A 17106-nucleotide genomic window follows, 5' to 3' on the forward strand; every position below is an offset into this window, starting at 1 on the left:
AGGCTAGTAGAATTATTCACTCGTAGCCTACATCTCAGTTAATGGGATTGAATCCTCTGTTTGAAATGATCAAAAGTAGTCAGCTCTATTTGTGTGTGTTCTCCAAAGGCTAACATTTATTGTGTTGTCTCCCTGCCAGCAATCGATTAATGTGTGCTTGTCTTTCGACCTCACTTCACTTTTGGGACAGAACAGCTGAAACAAAATGTCCCCTGAAGTTAACATAAAATCTGACAAAATATTCTTTCTAGAGAATAAAAATAATTTAAATAACAAACTGTTAATTCAGTTCCGTTTTTTTGTTTAGCTGTCTTTTTCATATGGTTTATGCATTTTTGTGCGTCTATCTTTCATGCCTCTCCAAACAGGAAATGGTGTTAATTAAGAGGTCCTGTTTGTGCACGTGATGAGCAGTAATTACACTGTAGTTTGCGGGTCTCTTCTTCCCATGACACGCTCACACACGCGCTCTTCATCTGAACATATATACTGTGACTGGTCGCTTGACTTTGACCTGTCAGGTGAATGACCGCGCGCGCGCGTATGTGTGTAACGGTCCGGGTGTTAAAAGTATCGGACCGCTCTTAAGTTTCGGAGTTGTAAAAGCGCTGCTCGGTGAAGTTTCGAGAAGGGCTTGACCTGGAAATGAAGATGATGTTTGTGAGATTTGCCCTCGGCGTCCACGGAGTGCGAGCGGCCACACTGAGCTCCACGCGCGCTTTGGGACACGGGCACGCGCGCAGCCTCAGCAGCGACACAGGTCTGTTTACATCCATCTCTCTGTGTGGAGAACAAACAGGTTTAGTGATAAAAGTGCTCTTTATGGAGAAGTTTTAGGACAGGGAAAATGAAAAGTTCCATGACAGTAGCATTTTATTGACCTTTTAGCGTGGAAATAACATATTCAAGGATGTGTACCAGTAATGCTTAACTAAACAACGAGTAAAAAAGACTGGACTACGATGAGTTTTGTACACACCACGTTAGTACTTCAGAGTAATACCATGGAAAAAAAAAATGTTTAGTACGGTAACGGTTGTATTAGATTTGATAATATTGCTTCCATGGTACTTTTTGTAAGGCTGATTTTGGAAACATTTCATGGTAGGCCTAACTTATCCATTGAAATACCTCGACTTAACTGACCATGATATGAATGAATTTGATTTTAATATTATGCCACGCTGTATAAGCCTTTAGGCCTAAACGAATGTACCATGGTATAGAACCACATGATACAAGTATTGTGTTACAGCCATTACAAAAATATATCGAATTAGGCTAGGCTATATTTTTTAAATCCAGTTTTATCTATAGGATATAAGTGTACGTGCTCTGTCCTCAGGCGATCATGATTGGTTAATTGTGTTATTGCGTCCTCACGTGGGTGAGTGCTGACTACATTAGGAGCTCGTGCAAGTGGTGTCCTCTCACACTTAATAGATTTAGTTGCACAGGTCAAAATTGCACTGGCTTTCTGTATCACATACTGAAACTAAAGACAAAAACTACACATGAGCATAAAATACTCACATCTCAAACTTCAAACTCCTATGTAATCCACTAAAATGTTTGCACATATTACTACATTTCAGTTACATTAAATAAAGCTGGGGAAAAAAAACTAAAACTAAATGAAAACAAGAAATGTTGTCTTGGTAAAAAACTAAAATTATTAAATAGAAATACAATAGTCAACATTTGAAGTGGATCAAAACCTTTCATCAAAGTTATACATGAATTTTGAACAAACCCGTTCTTGTCTCAGGACAACTTTGATGAACTTTTTTGATCCACTTCAAACGTTGACTACTGTAAATACATCTAAATCTCAACTAAAACTGAAATATTAATCTTAAATCTAAATAGCGATATTTAAAAAACCTAATAAAATGACAAAAGCACATAGGGGAATTACTAACAATTAAACTAAAATTAACATGGAAACTGTACAAATAAAAGCTAATTCAAAATGATAAAACTAAAATAAAACTAAAATAACATTACATTATATTGTAAATAATATTATATTTAATTAATGCATATAGGCCTAAAGGTACCACAGTATTACCACTGTATACATCACTGTACTGTGGTACTGCTACAGACTGGTACTGGTTAGACCTGACTAACTGTGGTGACCTCCAACTCCCTCTTCACAGTGTGTGTGATTGGTCCGTCTGAAGGCCAATGTGAGTCAGTGTGTGTCTGCGTGTGAGAGAGTGAGTGTCTGTGTGTGTGTGTGTGTGTGTGTGTGTGTGTGTGTGTGTGTGTGTGTGTGTGTGTGTGGAACCACCTTAATTTGATCAAGCTTCAAGGAACGACTGTAAGTGATCGCGTGTCTGTCACGTTTGCAGGAACTTTTCTTTATAAAGGCTGTTAGTATTCCTGTAAGAGATGGTCAGGTGATGCACGTCATTTTCCTGATGATTACAGATGAAATATCTCTCTGTTCCTGCAATGAATATTCAAAATGCTGATAAATATCCAATATTGAGAGACAATGACAATGTTAATGGCAGGAAGCTTTTAGCAGGGACGTGCAGAGAGTGTATATATATATATATATACACACTCACACTATTGTCTCACCCTTGGTCAGTAGATGGCGCTGTTTGCTTAACAAATGTATCATTAATCTGAAAAATAATAATGTGTGCAGTCGCCATGAAAACTGACATGTATTGACATGTTTCTGAACGGCTTTAGATTTGTCGGGCATTAGAGAACGCACTTTGGTCGCTGTGAAACCTGATGGCGTTCAGAGGCGTCTGATCGGTGATGTCATCAAGCGCTTCGAGCAGCGAGGATTCCGATTGGTGGGTCTGAAGATGCTGCAGGTGCGTGATTCACACACAAGACGTTCATGAGTGTGTGTGACGTGTTTGTACATCATGAGTCTGTGTGTGTTTCAGGCTTCTGACAAGCTTTTAGCTCAGCATTACATCTCGCTGCGGAAGAAACCCTTCTACTCCAGCCTGCTGTATTACATGACCTCTGGCCCTGTAGTCGCCATGGTACAGTAACCACCAGTTATGAATATCATACAGCTGTAATACTATTATACTACAGTATGCAAATAAGAGCACTTTGATTTCCAATGTGATTAATGAACATCCAAAAGTAAGTTTTACAAAATTTATTCAAAATGCAAAATCACATTTTAAATGAAAACTAGATGCCACTCGCCTAATTAAATATGCAATGAAGAAGAAAAAGTTATAGCATACTACAGTTTTTAACTGTGTTCTTGAAACCGTTACACGTGTCACATACTGTCTTAAAGATTGAGGAGTTCTCATTGGCTTGTTTTCAGGTGTGGGAGGGGCATTATGTGGTGAGGTCATCCCGTATGCTGTAATAAACGTTCAATATTCACTGTTTATTCAATAATAAACAGTTGTTTACATTTGTTTAAAGAAAAAATAAACAAAATGAAATATAAAAAAGGGAAAAAAAATAGATATTCAAACAGTAGTGTACTATATTGTTGCCACTCGTTTTTTTTTTTTTTTCAAAAACTCTTGGTAGTAACATTAAAAAAATAATAAAAAAAAAAAAAGAAAGAAAAAGATCTTGTAACACTTTACAATAAGGTTCCATTTGTTAACATTACGATTAGTTAACATGAACTGACATTTAAAGTTACTTCTAAAGCATCTATTAATGTTTATTTAAACATTTGCAAACACATTAAAGTGCCCCTATAATGCTATTTTAAAGGTTCCTAATTTAGTTTTGTAAGTCTCCTACAACAGGTTTACACACATCAAAGGTCAAAAACACTTTCATTTTCTCATAATATACATTGCAGATCACCTCGTTTTTCAAAGAGTCTTTAAATGGTTCGTTCAAAGATTCATGCTGCGTATGAAAACGCCACTTCCATTCTATATAGGACGCGAAAAACAGTATATGAGCCGACGAGTGTCCAAATTCATGGTATTCATAATATAAAAGAGTAAGTGAAAAGTGCCCGGATGACCAACTACTTCTGGCGTGATTCTGAAGTTTGCATACGATGGACACTTTACTGTCCCATGAGGCCACAGGAGAGGATTTATGAATGGAGGTGAAGCTGATACAGCACAACTGCCTCTTATCAAGCAGAGTCTGTGATTGGTCAGCTCTAGATCTTCCTCAGCACAGGATACACAGTGAGGGGTACAGTAACGATGGCGTCGGTTTTACCGTATCAATTCGAGTCCTCATCCTTTGGAAATATATGTAAAGTGGATTTGCTTCCACAGAGCAGAAAACAGCGTCTTGTCGACAACATGAACCAAACTCTTCCAGCCTCAGCTTCATCTACAGTGTTTGAGGGTCAAAGTAAATGTTGTTCACGAGCAACCAATGAAGATCATCGGCTGACATTATGCAAATTTGTTACATAGATATGTAACAGTAAGTGAGCCTTTCTGTGGAATTACTGACCACTCATTTTGGCAGTTCAGAATTTATTTTATTTTTAGGAAACATTAACTTTATTTGTCGTGCACTTTGACCTTTGAAACTGACAAACAGCAATATTATTCACTACATGAAAAGTAATATTCAAAAAAGCATAATAGGGGCACAAACAAAAGTTGTATCTGTTAATATGAACTAATGGACATGCGGCATGAACGGACATGAACTAACAATGAACAGTAGTTTTACTTTAACAAAGATGAATAAATAATTCTATAACAATTGTGTTAGTTAAAGCTACTTAATGCATTAACTAATGGGACCTTATTATAAAGCGTTACCAAGAATCTCAGCTGTAATTATGTGTCCAAACCCTAAATCAGTGGCTTTCATGACTGTTGAATTCCTTCAGAAATGTGGTGCATGCCTCTGATTCTGTGGAAGGAGCGGAGCGGGAGATCTCGCTGTGGTTTCATTCCTCAGAGCTCGTCGACTGGGAGGGATGCGATCAGAAAAGCATTTACCACATTTAAGAGGGGCCGACGACTGTATGTGTGCAACTTGTCTGATCACCCTCAGCTGGAACGATTTCAGGTCAATTTCCTCAATAGCACATAAATTCTGATGCTGAAGTGCACAAATGATGTAAAATTGTTGAATGTAAATAAATTGAAATGTTATATATTATTAATATTTTTAAAAATAGTAAAAAAAAAAAAACCTTTTGGAGAAAATGTTGACAAATGGTGGCCTTGAATATTTTAAAAATGACTTATTTTTGCTTTGCTGCACAAGTACTAGTCAAAACAAAAGTTTTAATAGTTCATAGTTGTTTCTAAAAAGCAATGCTTTAACTAACTTCTGTAAACAATATAATTTAATGCTTTAAAAAAAGAAAAAGAAAATCTAATAAATGACTACTTGCCTTTTAGATGTTTGTGATCCGAACACAATCCCTTGGGGGAAATTCATTAAATAATTATTTATAGACTGTTAATTTATCATGAAATAAATACTTGCTGTAACTTAAAAATGGTTTGTTTGTGAATATATTTACATATTACATCAGTGCATGATCAATATGTTACCAAACCAGTGGTGGTTTAACAGCCGTAGGCCGAACAATGCTGTGACATTTTGTGCATTGATTTGTAATGAACAGTTTCATAAAGATGGCGGACACGTCGACATGTCTGAAGCGGTCGAATGTGGCTTCTGTGTACTGTATACATTTCTACGATTCTCAAACTTTTTGACTTTCCCATCTTTTGGCCTCACATTGTCCAACAACAGACGAAGACCGCTTGACTTTTCCAGTTGTTTGTGATTTTCTAAGTAAGGATTAAAGATTTTTTTACCCCTTCAATTTCTATTCACTAAAACATTTGAGAGCTTTGCATGACTAAAAAGTATCTTGTCTTTTTAGAGCCTAAATCTATATGATCTTTCGCCCTGTTTCACACCATGTTTTCAGACAAAACCAGGGGCCGTATTCACAAGAATTTTAAGGCTAAAAGTAGCCTTAAGCATTCTCAGACCTGTCACCTGTCACTCATCATCGTAGTGGAGCTGTTTGGAATTATTCCCGCGTTACAATCATCAGACAATCAAGGTGGTCACTTCAGTCAAGCTCGTGCATGAGTAATGAAGTCATCCATAGCAACAAAGACTCACTCTTAGTTTGGGAGTTGTCATTTTTCTTTACTAAGAGTAGGTCTGAAAGGCGTTGTGAATAACTTCTAAGAGAAAACTCCTAGCTAAAATCTTTTAGTGCGATTTAGGAGTACTCCTTGTGGTAAGATAAAATGCTTTCTGAATACGGCCCCAGATGTTAACTATCAGATGCGGCCCAGTTTCTCAGTTCCTGATTGTCACGAGAGGTGTTTTTCAAAATGTTGTCATTACAAAAATCTGCCATATTTAATGGAGGCAAAAAGGTAGTGCTGGTAATTGTCAGTGTTAAGTGTTCACTTCCAAGGGAACACAACAAGCGTATTGATTCAAGCCTTTAGATAAAACATCTATCAAATGAATGTATGTAACTAATGAAGATATTGTGATGTAGCTCTAACTAACAAACACACTGTAATTTGAACTCGACTGGTTTTTGAAATGCGCATATGTGTAGGTGTGCAACAAAGCTATGTTTTCTTTTTCATGCAAATATGGAAAACTCTGTGTACAATAACTTTGAAGTTGTGGGAACAGCCTTCATTTATGCTTTACAGAAGACCGCTTGTATAAGCCCTTGTTCGTCATTGAAAGAAGTTTCTGCTGAGTGTTTGTTTGGTGTTAATTGCAACTAACCTGACTAAACATTAATATCTTTCACTGCGTGCTTTGTTTCAATTAGATAATAATGTGTTTTGTGATGAGTGTGTTGTGGTGGTGTTTATTGCAGAAGAGCTGCTGAACAGTTTCGCGGGGCAGCCCGGCTCGTGGAGGCACTGCCTCTACTTCCTCTCCAACAGCAGAAATGAATATGTCATGATGTACAGCCTTACTGTGTTCGAGGTAAAATTAACCCTTCAGGTCATTATCTTATGTAGATTAACTTCACGAAAATTGACAAGTCCATGTTCAAGTTTTGAACTAATGTTCAAAAGTTTGGAGTCAATTTTGGAGGTTTTTTGGAGGTTTATTTCCTCTCTTCTGCTGACCAAGGCTGCATTATTTGATCAAAAATACAGAGAAAAACAGTAATATTGTGAAATATGATTACAATTTTAAATAATTGTCATCTATTTGAATATATTTTAAAATGTAATTTATTCTTGTGGTGAAAGTAGAATTTAGTTTCAGTAAAATTATTTATAATTATTCAAATAAATTATTATTATATGCTGTTTTCCTGCTCAAGAAACAATTATTTTTTATAAATGTTGTAAACAGTTGTGTGTAATATTTATTTAATATTTATAGAGGGTTCAAAAGCATTTATTTGAAATAGAATAGAATCTTTATGAATTGAACATTATGAACTTAATGAACATTATGAATGTCATTCCTGTCACTTTTAATTTAATGTGTCCTTACACTCTAAAAAGAGATGTGTTAAAAAACAACACACAGCATGTGTTGATGGTATTTTGACACATGTTGTGTAGATTTTTAACACTCAATGTGTGTTAAAATGTAACTCTGGATAGAATAGCACTGGGTGGAGGAGAGTTTGCGTTTATGAAAAAAGTATAGGCCTATTTTATATGGTATCCCATAAAATGCTCTAAAATAAATTAAACAATACATTCAAATAAATAAATTAAATCTTAATTCATGAAAACTTAAAGATTAACGGGTGTTTTTTTGCAGCCAATCACATCATGACTCTTTCAATGTCTTTTTCAAATGCTGCTTTCACTAATAACCAGATTAACTTTATTTCTGTCAGACTCTACAGAAGCTCTTATTGAGAATTAACAGGTTTTGGTGTTGATGATTCATTGAATGTTTCATTTAAAGTCACCAGAATCGTGATTAGTGTCAGCTTTATTTGGGCTCTTGACCCTTGACTTTTTAACATTAGTTTTCTCTGATTGCTGTAAATGTGTAATTATTTTAACACATTTGAAACAGCAGAAATAGTCATGAGAAAGATATGCTCAGATTATAATATTATCATCATGGATATGTAAGATTGTTAAGCTTAGCAAGAGTTTAATATTTGAAAGATGAGTGTATTATATAAAAGATGATTTTTAAAAAGATTAGCATATTGCAATTAACTTAATACATTTTTAAATACACAGTTCGTACAGAGCCTTACAGTCTATGGCATCAAACAGACATCAAGAATCAGCACATGAATCTCAACAATGGTGACAAACAAAAAGCTTCATGCCACAATGCATGCTGGGTAGCCTGGATGCCAGCCGAACTTAGCCCAGCCTACAAAATTTTTAGGTCGGGAAGTTCGGTCTGGACTCGATCCGTTGAGGAGCTATTATGCTCGAACAAAAATTGTTCGGACCAATCAAATTGTCAGGGTGGGCTTTATACGATGATGGACAGATGAGCAACGGTAACGTAATCATCCACGTCATCAAAGAGCGCTTGGGTTGAATTCGTTTACAACAAAGATGACTGCCGCTGGAGAATTGAGATTTCATGAGTTCACACTTAATAATAAATAAGTCAGATAGAATAAATGCATATTTGGCGTGCTGTCCGAGGAGAGGCTCCGGGCTCGGTATTCGGCCCGAACCCAAAGTAACGTTACTCCCCCCATATTCCTGGCTGTGGAAGAACAAGCCGAGAGTGAGTGGAGGGATGCTGAAAACTGTCAAGGAATGTTAGGTGAGTTGACAGAGTGAATAAATATATGGTTCCTCTCATGGTGATAGGGTATAGACATGGTAACGTGCTCCTCCCGAACTTTGTTTATAAAACATTGTGTAGATTCCGCCATCGCGTCTGTTGTAGAAGACATCGACAGCGCATTCATTTTAAAAGAGGAACAGAGAACCGCGATCGAGGCATTTGTCGATCGGAAACATGATTGAAGAACATACGTCACTTACTCCGTTGCTCTGATTGGTTGAAGGTCTATCCAATTGAGTACAGAGGCATTTTCCTTCCTGGTTCGGTTGAAACACGCCCCATAATCACAGCCCAATGGAGCAGTATCAGACTCACATTCTGACTAGAATCTGAGTATGACCAGAGAATGTCTAATAAGGGGAGAACTTCCACTCTCAGTACACTTCCGGCTTCTGAACTGGTTGCAGTTCCACTCTGGCTCCATATGAGGGCGCTCACAGGACGAGTGCAGAATGAATGGAGGTCTATGGCGCTATACACATCAAAATCCACTTTTCTCAGGATATAATTTTTTGTCTAGTAATTTGAATGTTGTATTCAAAAGGAGATGCAAAGGAATTACACATTGCGGGGTGTTAGATTTTTTTAGAGTCACTTATTTGCTTTAAAAACTCTTTTAAAGTGTCAGTGACGTCATACACATCGTACGACCAGAGATACTGCTTTACGGCAATCCTTCAGTCACTTTGGTGCTTGCGAAAGCAGTATCTCTGGTATGCTCTGCACTTTCTTTTCACTCGAGGCATCGACAACACAACTGACACAGGTAAATACACGTGCTAGAAGAGTTTTTGTTTTGTTTGTTTCTGGTCCCGCTTCGGATGCCACGATGCCATCAAGTGGCATCTCTGGTCGTAATCAGTCCTTCACTGACCAATCAGCGTTCATTAGCAGAATGCTAGCGTGTTATGGGCAACAACAACTCAACCTGTAAGAAATCGAAAGGACATAAGTACTCGTTCATTCAACTTTCGACCTATAACCCATGTTGAACTTGCAAAACCTACAATCAAATCTGAGATTTCTCAACGGCAATCGGGTGAAAGAGATAAATTTAGCTTAATTTTAGGAAACTAAATTTAGGAACTACAACCAAAATTCGGTACAATAGGACTTAATAGGGAGTGGGCAGGCTCTCCGTAGACGGGCTCTGGTATGACGAAGTCAGGCTACATGCTGGGTGCCACCATAGTACAAATCTCATCCATGACTCCCAGCATGCATTGCGGCATGAAGCTTTTCGTTTGTCACCATTGTTGAGATTCATACGCTGATTCTTGATGTCTGTGTTTGACATCTGATCATATTTTCTCTCGCCATAACAAATGTATTTTATTAAAATACAGTTAAAACAGCCAGAGAAAAACTAAAAGAAAAGTACAGGGTCAAGAGCTCAAATAAAGGAGCCATTAATCACGATTCTGGTGACTTCAAATAAAACATTCAATGAAACATTAACATCTAAAACTCAGTTAAAGGACAAGTTCGGTATTTTACACTTAAAGCCCTGGTTACAGATCGTTTCTGATTAAATAGAACGGTTAAGATAAAAATTTGGACAAATGCTGCTGTCCCGAGAATTTTAGGTTTCTTTCGCTTTCCCCAAAACCTCCAGAATGGGTGCATAGGTGCACTGGAACAGTCCTTCCTAAAACGCATTAAACTTTCGTTTACAAAGACGTGAAACTCACCGAGTGGTCAGGGGTGTTCACTGTTATGTTCACACAAAAATCGCTGCAAAAGATGCTTTCCAACAGGTGTTTTACCATTCGTTGTAAAACTGTGGACCTATTTTTCCAAACGCGTCACACCCGTACGTTCTTCCGTTGAGAGCTTGAATAATAGCAGAGAATGTAGACGGGCTCTGATAATAGACACTCCAGCCCAGTTGGTGGCGATAATGCACCTTTGCAAGCAAACCACTGGCATTTGTTTGCGATCCGCCATAGATATATACACTAGATGTCGCCTGGTATACGGCAGTTCATTGGAACGAATGCATCAATAGAGCCGCCATCTTGGAACAGGGAGCCCCTTCTCTTAATGCATCAGCGTCAATGTAGGCAAAGGTCTAACGGAAATAAAATCACCATAAATCGTCATGAATGCGATTTTCTAGTTTTTATGTTTCGTTCCAACGGTCAGACATGTATTTATCACTGAGTCCAGAGGAAATTGAAGGTTTTGATATTAAGATAATTACTTATTTTTCAAAATATAATGCATTTGCTAGTAGGCCTAAGTTTATTAGTCACATTCTTCCACTTGAGTAAACTTAGAATAAACTATCACTATATATATATATATATATATATATATATATATATATATATATATATATATGCGTGCATTGATTTTTATTAATAAACTTCTGACAGTGTTGACTCGTCTGCAGAGATGAAGTTGACAATCGCCATCTCCGTAGTGAACGCGCCTATAGAGAGAAATGTAGGCTACATAATGGATTACGTAATCAGAGAGTAGCCTTTTTCTTTCTTTTTGAATTATTTAGTTTAAAGACTATTCAAGCTTTGTGTATTTTATGTATTTCTCATGTCTGTGTGAGGCATACAATGAGTTTCGTTAAGTTGGGATGAGATGCGCTCCAGTTAACGTGCAATGCAAGTGACCACGCGGGCGCCTCCGTGATTATATTAACAGGCAATTTGTTGATGAATAAAATGTATTAAAATTAAGATACAATTTATACAAAACGAAATTCACTTTAAAGAAAGGCTTTAAACAGTTGACATTTTCACAAATTCCAGTGTCCTTCCACACCTCTATCCCCAGTTTGTAAGGAAGAAACAAGCCCTTGAGCCCACTGTATCCTTGTGCAAAACTCACACATAAGATTTGAGGAATTCTATGTATAATAATCATGGATGTACTGTTTGAAGATTGACAGGGAGAGGACAAGCATACTATTAGGACTGTACTTACAGGTTACAAGCGTCACACTGTTTTTTCCATTAAAAGTAGCCTACAATCGGTAAAAAAATCTAAAGTTAGGAACAACACAGCACAACACAGCCAAAAGTGGGTATTGAGGATCAACTCCTTCATATTGTACATTTTAAACACAAGGGTTATTTCAAATAATATCTAAAGAGTACAGCACATTCACAGATCATTTTCTGTGCGAGAATCACAGTTCATTTTCTTCCTCCAAGCAGAGAAATGTACACTTAACTTCTAAAAAAACAATTTGACTACTACCATCCACAGAGTAAATGTAATCCCATGCTGTCTGGTTTAGATTTCGTTTGTGTGAACATCCATATGCAGAACAAAAGTCCGGCATCATCCATGAATTCGTAGTACAGGCGGAGATAGCAGCGTTACCTAGCTACTTCCTATGACAAGACCCCTGTTCCAAGATGGCGGCGGTTTTGACGCATGTTTAGAACCCTAGGCGACATCTAGTGTATATATCTATGGCGATCCGCCATAAAAAAAAACACAAGAAGAAGAAGAAGAAGAAAACCCCATTTCAGTTTCCGCGCAGAGTAATACCGTACCTCACATCACATCCAATACAAGTCAATGGAGTTGGACAAAAACTACGATAAAACCTGTTGGAAAGCATATTTTGCAGCGATTTTTGTGTGAGCATATCAGTGAACAACCCTGACCACTCTGTGAGTTTTACGTCTTTGTAAACGAAAGTTTAATGCGTTTTAGGAAGGACTGTTCCAGTGCACCTATACACCCATTCTGGAGGTTTTGGGGAAAGCGAAAGAAACCTAAAATTCTCGGGACAGCAGCATGTGTCCAAATTTTAATCTTAACCGTTCTATTTCATCAGAAACGATCTGTAAACAGGGCTTTAAGTGTAAAATACCGAACTTGTCCTTTAAAACAATTACATCATTGAATAATATTAAAATTCACTTTTGACATTATGCTTTACAATGTGACCTAGACGAGATACAGCATCATCCACGACTATTAAGCCATTACATATCAATTAATGCTGCAGAAAAGAACGAATGTCTAACGAATGTCCAACATAAAACCTACTTTACCGCACCGTTTTTGGAGCAGTTTAATGCCTTCAAACAAAAGCTACCAGACGAATCGTCAAGAAAAGGAAAGGCCATTTAAGACTTGCTTGATTTAAAAGTCATGAAGATACAACGTGAAGAGACTGTGTGTGAAGATGCAGTACAGCTGGATCAAGGATAACACCACATTTTCTGCCAAATGAGGTAACATTACGTTAATGTTATCTTTACGTTAGACTTTTTATTGTCTTGTCTTTATACACACACTATATTATTTGACTTTAAACCCCAAATAATGACCTTGAAAGATTAATTTACATTTAACATGTGTTATACTTCTGCCTGTAACGTTAACGTTAGTCATTCTTTACCAGCTCCCTCCTCATTAGTTTGTTTCATAGTGTTTCTGTTGTTTTCTTATCTATTGACAGGATTTTGCTGATGTACTGTGCATCCCAAGCACCACCCTGCATGCTCCTTATAGGTTTGTATTTTGTTTTATTAGTGTATATATATTTTTTTTATCATTATGAGTATTCAATTTTGGCAAAACACATTTAAATTTAAATTCTGAGGAAAAATGTTTATAGAAAAAGTTGGTTGCTGAACACCCCCTTCAAAGATTTTATGCTTATATGGTCAGTAGAAAAACATTGTATAGGGAAGATTTAAACAACTATTTTTGGAGCGGTTTTCTGAAGTGATCGTGTAATGTTTTTCATTTTGTAATATCTTATTTGTTTAAGGTGATGGGCATTCAGGATTGCAGTCATTCAAGAAGTTATTATTGACCACATCTCCGACCCCATTGAGGCAGTGAGCTACAAAATACCCAAAGAAAATGGCACTTATCCTGGAGTTCATATAAAAGTAAGCAACACATTTTTTATGAAAACTTTTTATAGAGCAAGTTGTTGTGTTACTGTTTATATAATTGAAAATAATGAAACATATTATAAGGTATAGTTGAGCAGACAAGCTAACATGAGATGCACTTGGAGTCCACTGGAAACAGAAGTCTTAGCATTTTATACAGTGTTTGAATTTGAAAGAATTAGGGATGGCAGTTGATAATTTAACGAACGTAAAATACTGTGCGATTGTTTTTCAACCTCAACCTGGTCTGTATGATACTTTGTAGTTCAATTTCCTTTATTTAATTTCTTGTGTAGCTAAAAACTTATTTTTTTTTTCTTCATATCCAACTTTCCTGTGCAGAAATCCTGAACGAAGGTCGAAAAGGCTGAGATGAAGGAAACCAAACGTCTACACATTCCTCCAAGACTGCTGAAGTTCCTGTATGAACAACTGAAAACCCATGTAAAGTTTAAGCTTTTGTCAAATCTCTTAATGGACCTTTAACTGAACATACAGAAGAAGGAAAGTTTTTCACGCAAGTTGTTCACTCCAAAATGAAAATAATGGCATTAATTACTCGCCCTCCTGATGTTCCAAACCTGCAAGACTTTAGTTCATCTTCTGAACAAAAATGAAGATCTTTTAAATGAAATCTGAGAGCTTTCTCTTCCTCTGTTGACAGCTTACGCAACTACCACTTTCAAGCTCCAGAAAGGTAGTAAAGACATCATCAAAGTAACACGGTGTCCTAACCAAATGCAATGCGATAAGATTCTAGCAACAAGCTGTTTTTCTGACCACACCAAATGCATCGTGACCTTGTAAAGCGACAAAATCAATTAAAAACCAAAAAGCCAATCGGAACCGTGTGTGGGCAGGTTCTCTTGGCAAGTGCACAGCAGTCACAATGAAATTGATAAGTACAAAATCAAATTCATAAATATTACACCATTTAAACAACTGAGTGACTGAAACACTCTTTGTCAAAGAGTACACCTGTTTGTTCACAATGAGTTGACTGTTTTTTCTTGTAGTGTTTCAGCTGCAGTGTCACAGAAAAATAGAAACCGTTTCTAAAATAGAATCGTCACGTGTCACTGGTTAGGACAAAAACTCTGATTGACATGAAAATATACCTTTTATCGTGTGTTGCGTGTAGTTAGAACACGGTGTAATCTATGTCTTTTCATTGGTTTAACCCCCCAAAAAAGCGATGCAAATGCTTTGTGTGTGGGAAAAAAAACAAATTGTCTTTTGTCACAATTTTTTATACATTCACATGAGCATCTCAGTGGCTTGTGTTCTCACCCTGCTGGGTCAGCAGCGATCTATATTGTGTGAGAAAAACTTCAACTTCTTCACACAAAACATTTGTGCCACTTCCTAAATTTGAGGTTAAACCACTGGAGTCACATGGATTACATTTATGTCTGTATACCTTTCTGAACCTTGAAATTGGTAGTTGCGTAAGATGTCAATGGAGGGACAGAAATCTCTCAGATTTCCTCAAAAAGATCTTAATTTTTGTTCTGAAGACGAATGGAAGTCTTGTGGGGTGTGGAACAACATGAGCGTGAGTAATTAATGACAATTACAATTTTTGGGTGAACTAACCCTTTAAGGAATATGGTGTTCTCTTACAGAAAAATGGCATCAACACTAACATTCCACTCTACTATTGACTGTCTAAAGCTATTTTTAATGATAAAAGCAGCATACCTGTATTCGTATTCCATTTGTTTTGTTTGTTTCTTTCTGTGTTGTATTGTATTGCATTTGAAAATGTTTTGAATCTTGACTTTCACAGTTTGTTTTTTTCAAAGAATTTTGTGAGCTATTTGGTGCAACACCAATATTGTGCAAGTACCTTCTCATGTTTTCTTTTTTTAATTCTGTCTCTTGTTTGTTTAATGTCTCAATGTATTACACAATACAAGCACTTTTTAATGGTGCTTTGTACATTGTTTCATTTATGTCATATATATATATATATATATATATATATATATATATATTTACCCATTGAATGTATTTAAGAATGTTTACAAGAAAATTTTTACAAAAATAAACCATGTTCAATTTGTATATATCGTTCTTGAATTATTTGCCACCAAAATATATGCTATAAAATTTATATAACTATAGAAATTTCTGTATAAGGATTATCCGTTAAAAGTACAGAAAATGTACTGTTAATATACAGAATGTTCTGTTTTAGAGGTGAAGGAACTGTCCGTAATTTAACGGAAAATGTCCTGGTAATTTTCTGCCTGTACATTATCCGTTTTTTTACGGAATTATTTTTTACAGTGTATTGTGTGAATGAAAAATAGTCAGAATATATATATCCAAAAACAAAGGTTGGGTTTTACTGTACTTACATTTATGTACATTGATTTTAGCAAAAATTAAATTTATGATATAGGATTCTTTCCTTTTATTTGAGGGGATATTAGTAAAAGTGGGGTCAATGTTGTCAATTATAAATCTAGACAAATGTTGTGGCAAAAATTTCTTGAACTTCATCATCACTGCGTAAGAGACACTCTGAATCCAATTGTCTTTTAAAAGTATTTATTCTTGCAAGAATAGGCCCAGTTTCCCACACAGAAGTGACAGAGTTACACTGTGGAGCAAGTGAGACGTGCAGAGGAGGGAGCAGGGCAGTTTTATACTGTTTTCAAGGTCTCTGCTTCAAGGCCTTTTCACTCCATATAGGCTCCCGGCTAGTAATCTGAATCAGTGCTTTCAAGCTCCTAGATCCCAAATCGGATCACCTCTGACCAAATCGGACCACCTCTGTCCCCTGTGAAGCTGCCCCTCGTATGTCTCACTCGCTCCTTCAGGTGTAGGAACATACATTAATCACGATAAAGTTCCCTGCTCCTATACACTGTAAAAAAAAAAAAAAAAATCATAATTTTACAGAAAATAACTGATCTGTGTTTGACGATCATTTTCTTTCATTTTAAATTGTACTCAAAACACTGTAAAATTACAAAAAATATCTGTAAAATAAAAATTCATATTTTTCATACAGTATTTTTTCTGTTTTCTTAAATTACATAAAAATGTATGTAAAAGTACAAATATAATCTGTAATTAAACAGTAAAAAAACAGTTAAATGATAAAATGGTCAAATGACTGTCAGCCCCCCAAAAAACTGTAACATTAAAGTAAAACATCCTAAATTAAATAAACTGAAAAACACTGTTATTTTACAGGTATTTCCTGAATTATCACGATCATATACCTTCATTGTAAAAAAAATCGTAAAAAAAGGGTCAAATGACTGGCAGCTACGGCAAAAAACTTTAACAGAAATTAACCATGATTGAGATCAGTGTCTGCTTTAGTTGGGCTCATTACCCTTGAGCCTTTAGTTTTTCTCTGGCTGTTTTAACTGTGTATTTGATACACATTTGTAGTAATAAATGCAGGAGAATATATCAGATGATCTTGATCATTTATTGATGATGTTGTAGTCATCATATTGTGATCTGATTCACT

At 36.2% G+C, this 17106-nt stretch overlaps 1 protein-coding gene and 1 long non-coding RNA gene across 2 annotated transcripts; both read left to right on the plus strand.

The window, feature by feature from the left end:
• Window positions 1–538: 538 nt before the first annotated feature.
• LOC311304566 (nucleoside diphosphate kinase, mitochondrial-like) lies at window positions 539–5073 on the plus strand. Its single transcript, XM_084431672.1, has 5 exons — window positions 539–760; window positions 2710–2840; window positions 2916–3017; window positions 3317–3357; window positions 4823–5073. Exons 1-5 carry the CDS (start codon window positions 646–648, stop codon window positions 4941–4943), a joined length of 510 nt encoding a protein of 169 aa, XP_084287798.1. The 5' UTR covers window positions 539–645; the 3' UTR covers window positions 4944–5073.
• Window positions 5074–11140: 6067 nt separating this feature from the next.
• Window positions 11141–15502, plus strand: LOC311297578. Its single transcript, XR_014628835.1, has 3 exons — window positions 11141–13221; window positions 13484–13607; window positions 13956–15502. It is a non-coding gene; the product is annotated as an uncharacterized lncRNA (long non-coding RNA).
• Window positions 15503–17106: the final 1604 nt, after the last annotated feature.

This window comes from Rutilus rutilus, assembly GCF_951802725.1.
Source record: "Rutilus rutilus genome assembly, chromosome: 1".
Lineage (NCBI taxonomy): Eukaryota > Metazoa > Chordata > Actinopteri > Cypriniformes > Leuciscidae > Rutilus > Rutilus rutilus.

Bases quoted from the DNA above. Each gene is read 5' to 3' on its own strand.
- LOC311304566 (XM_084431672.1), top strand. From the start codon at position 646: ATGAAGATGATGTTTGTGAGATTTGCCCTCGGCGTCCACGGAGTGCGA. The intron at 761-2,709 runs GTCTGTTTACAT...GAACGGCTTTAG, and splicing joins CAGCCTCAGCAGCGACACAG to ATTTGTCGGGCATTAGAGAA. The intron at 3,018-3,316 runs GTACAGTAACCA...GCTTGTTTTCAG, and splicing joins CTGGCCCTGTAGTCGCCATG to GTGTGGGAGGGGCATTATGT.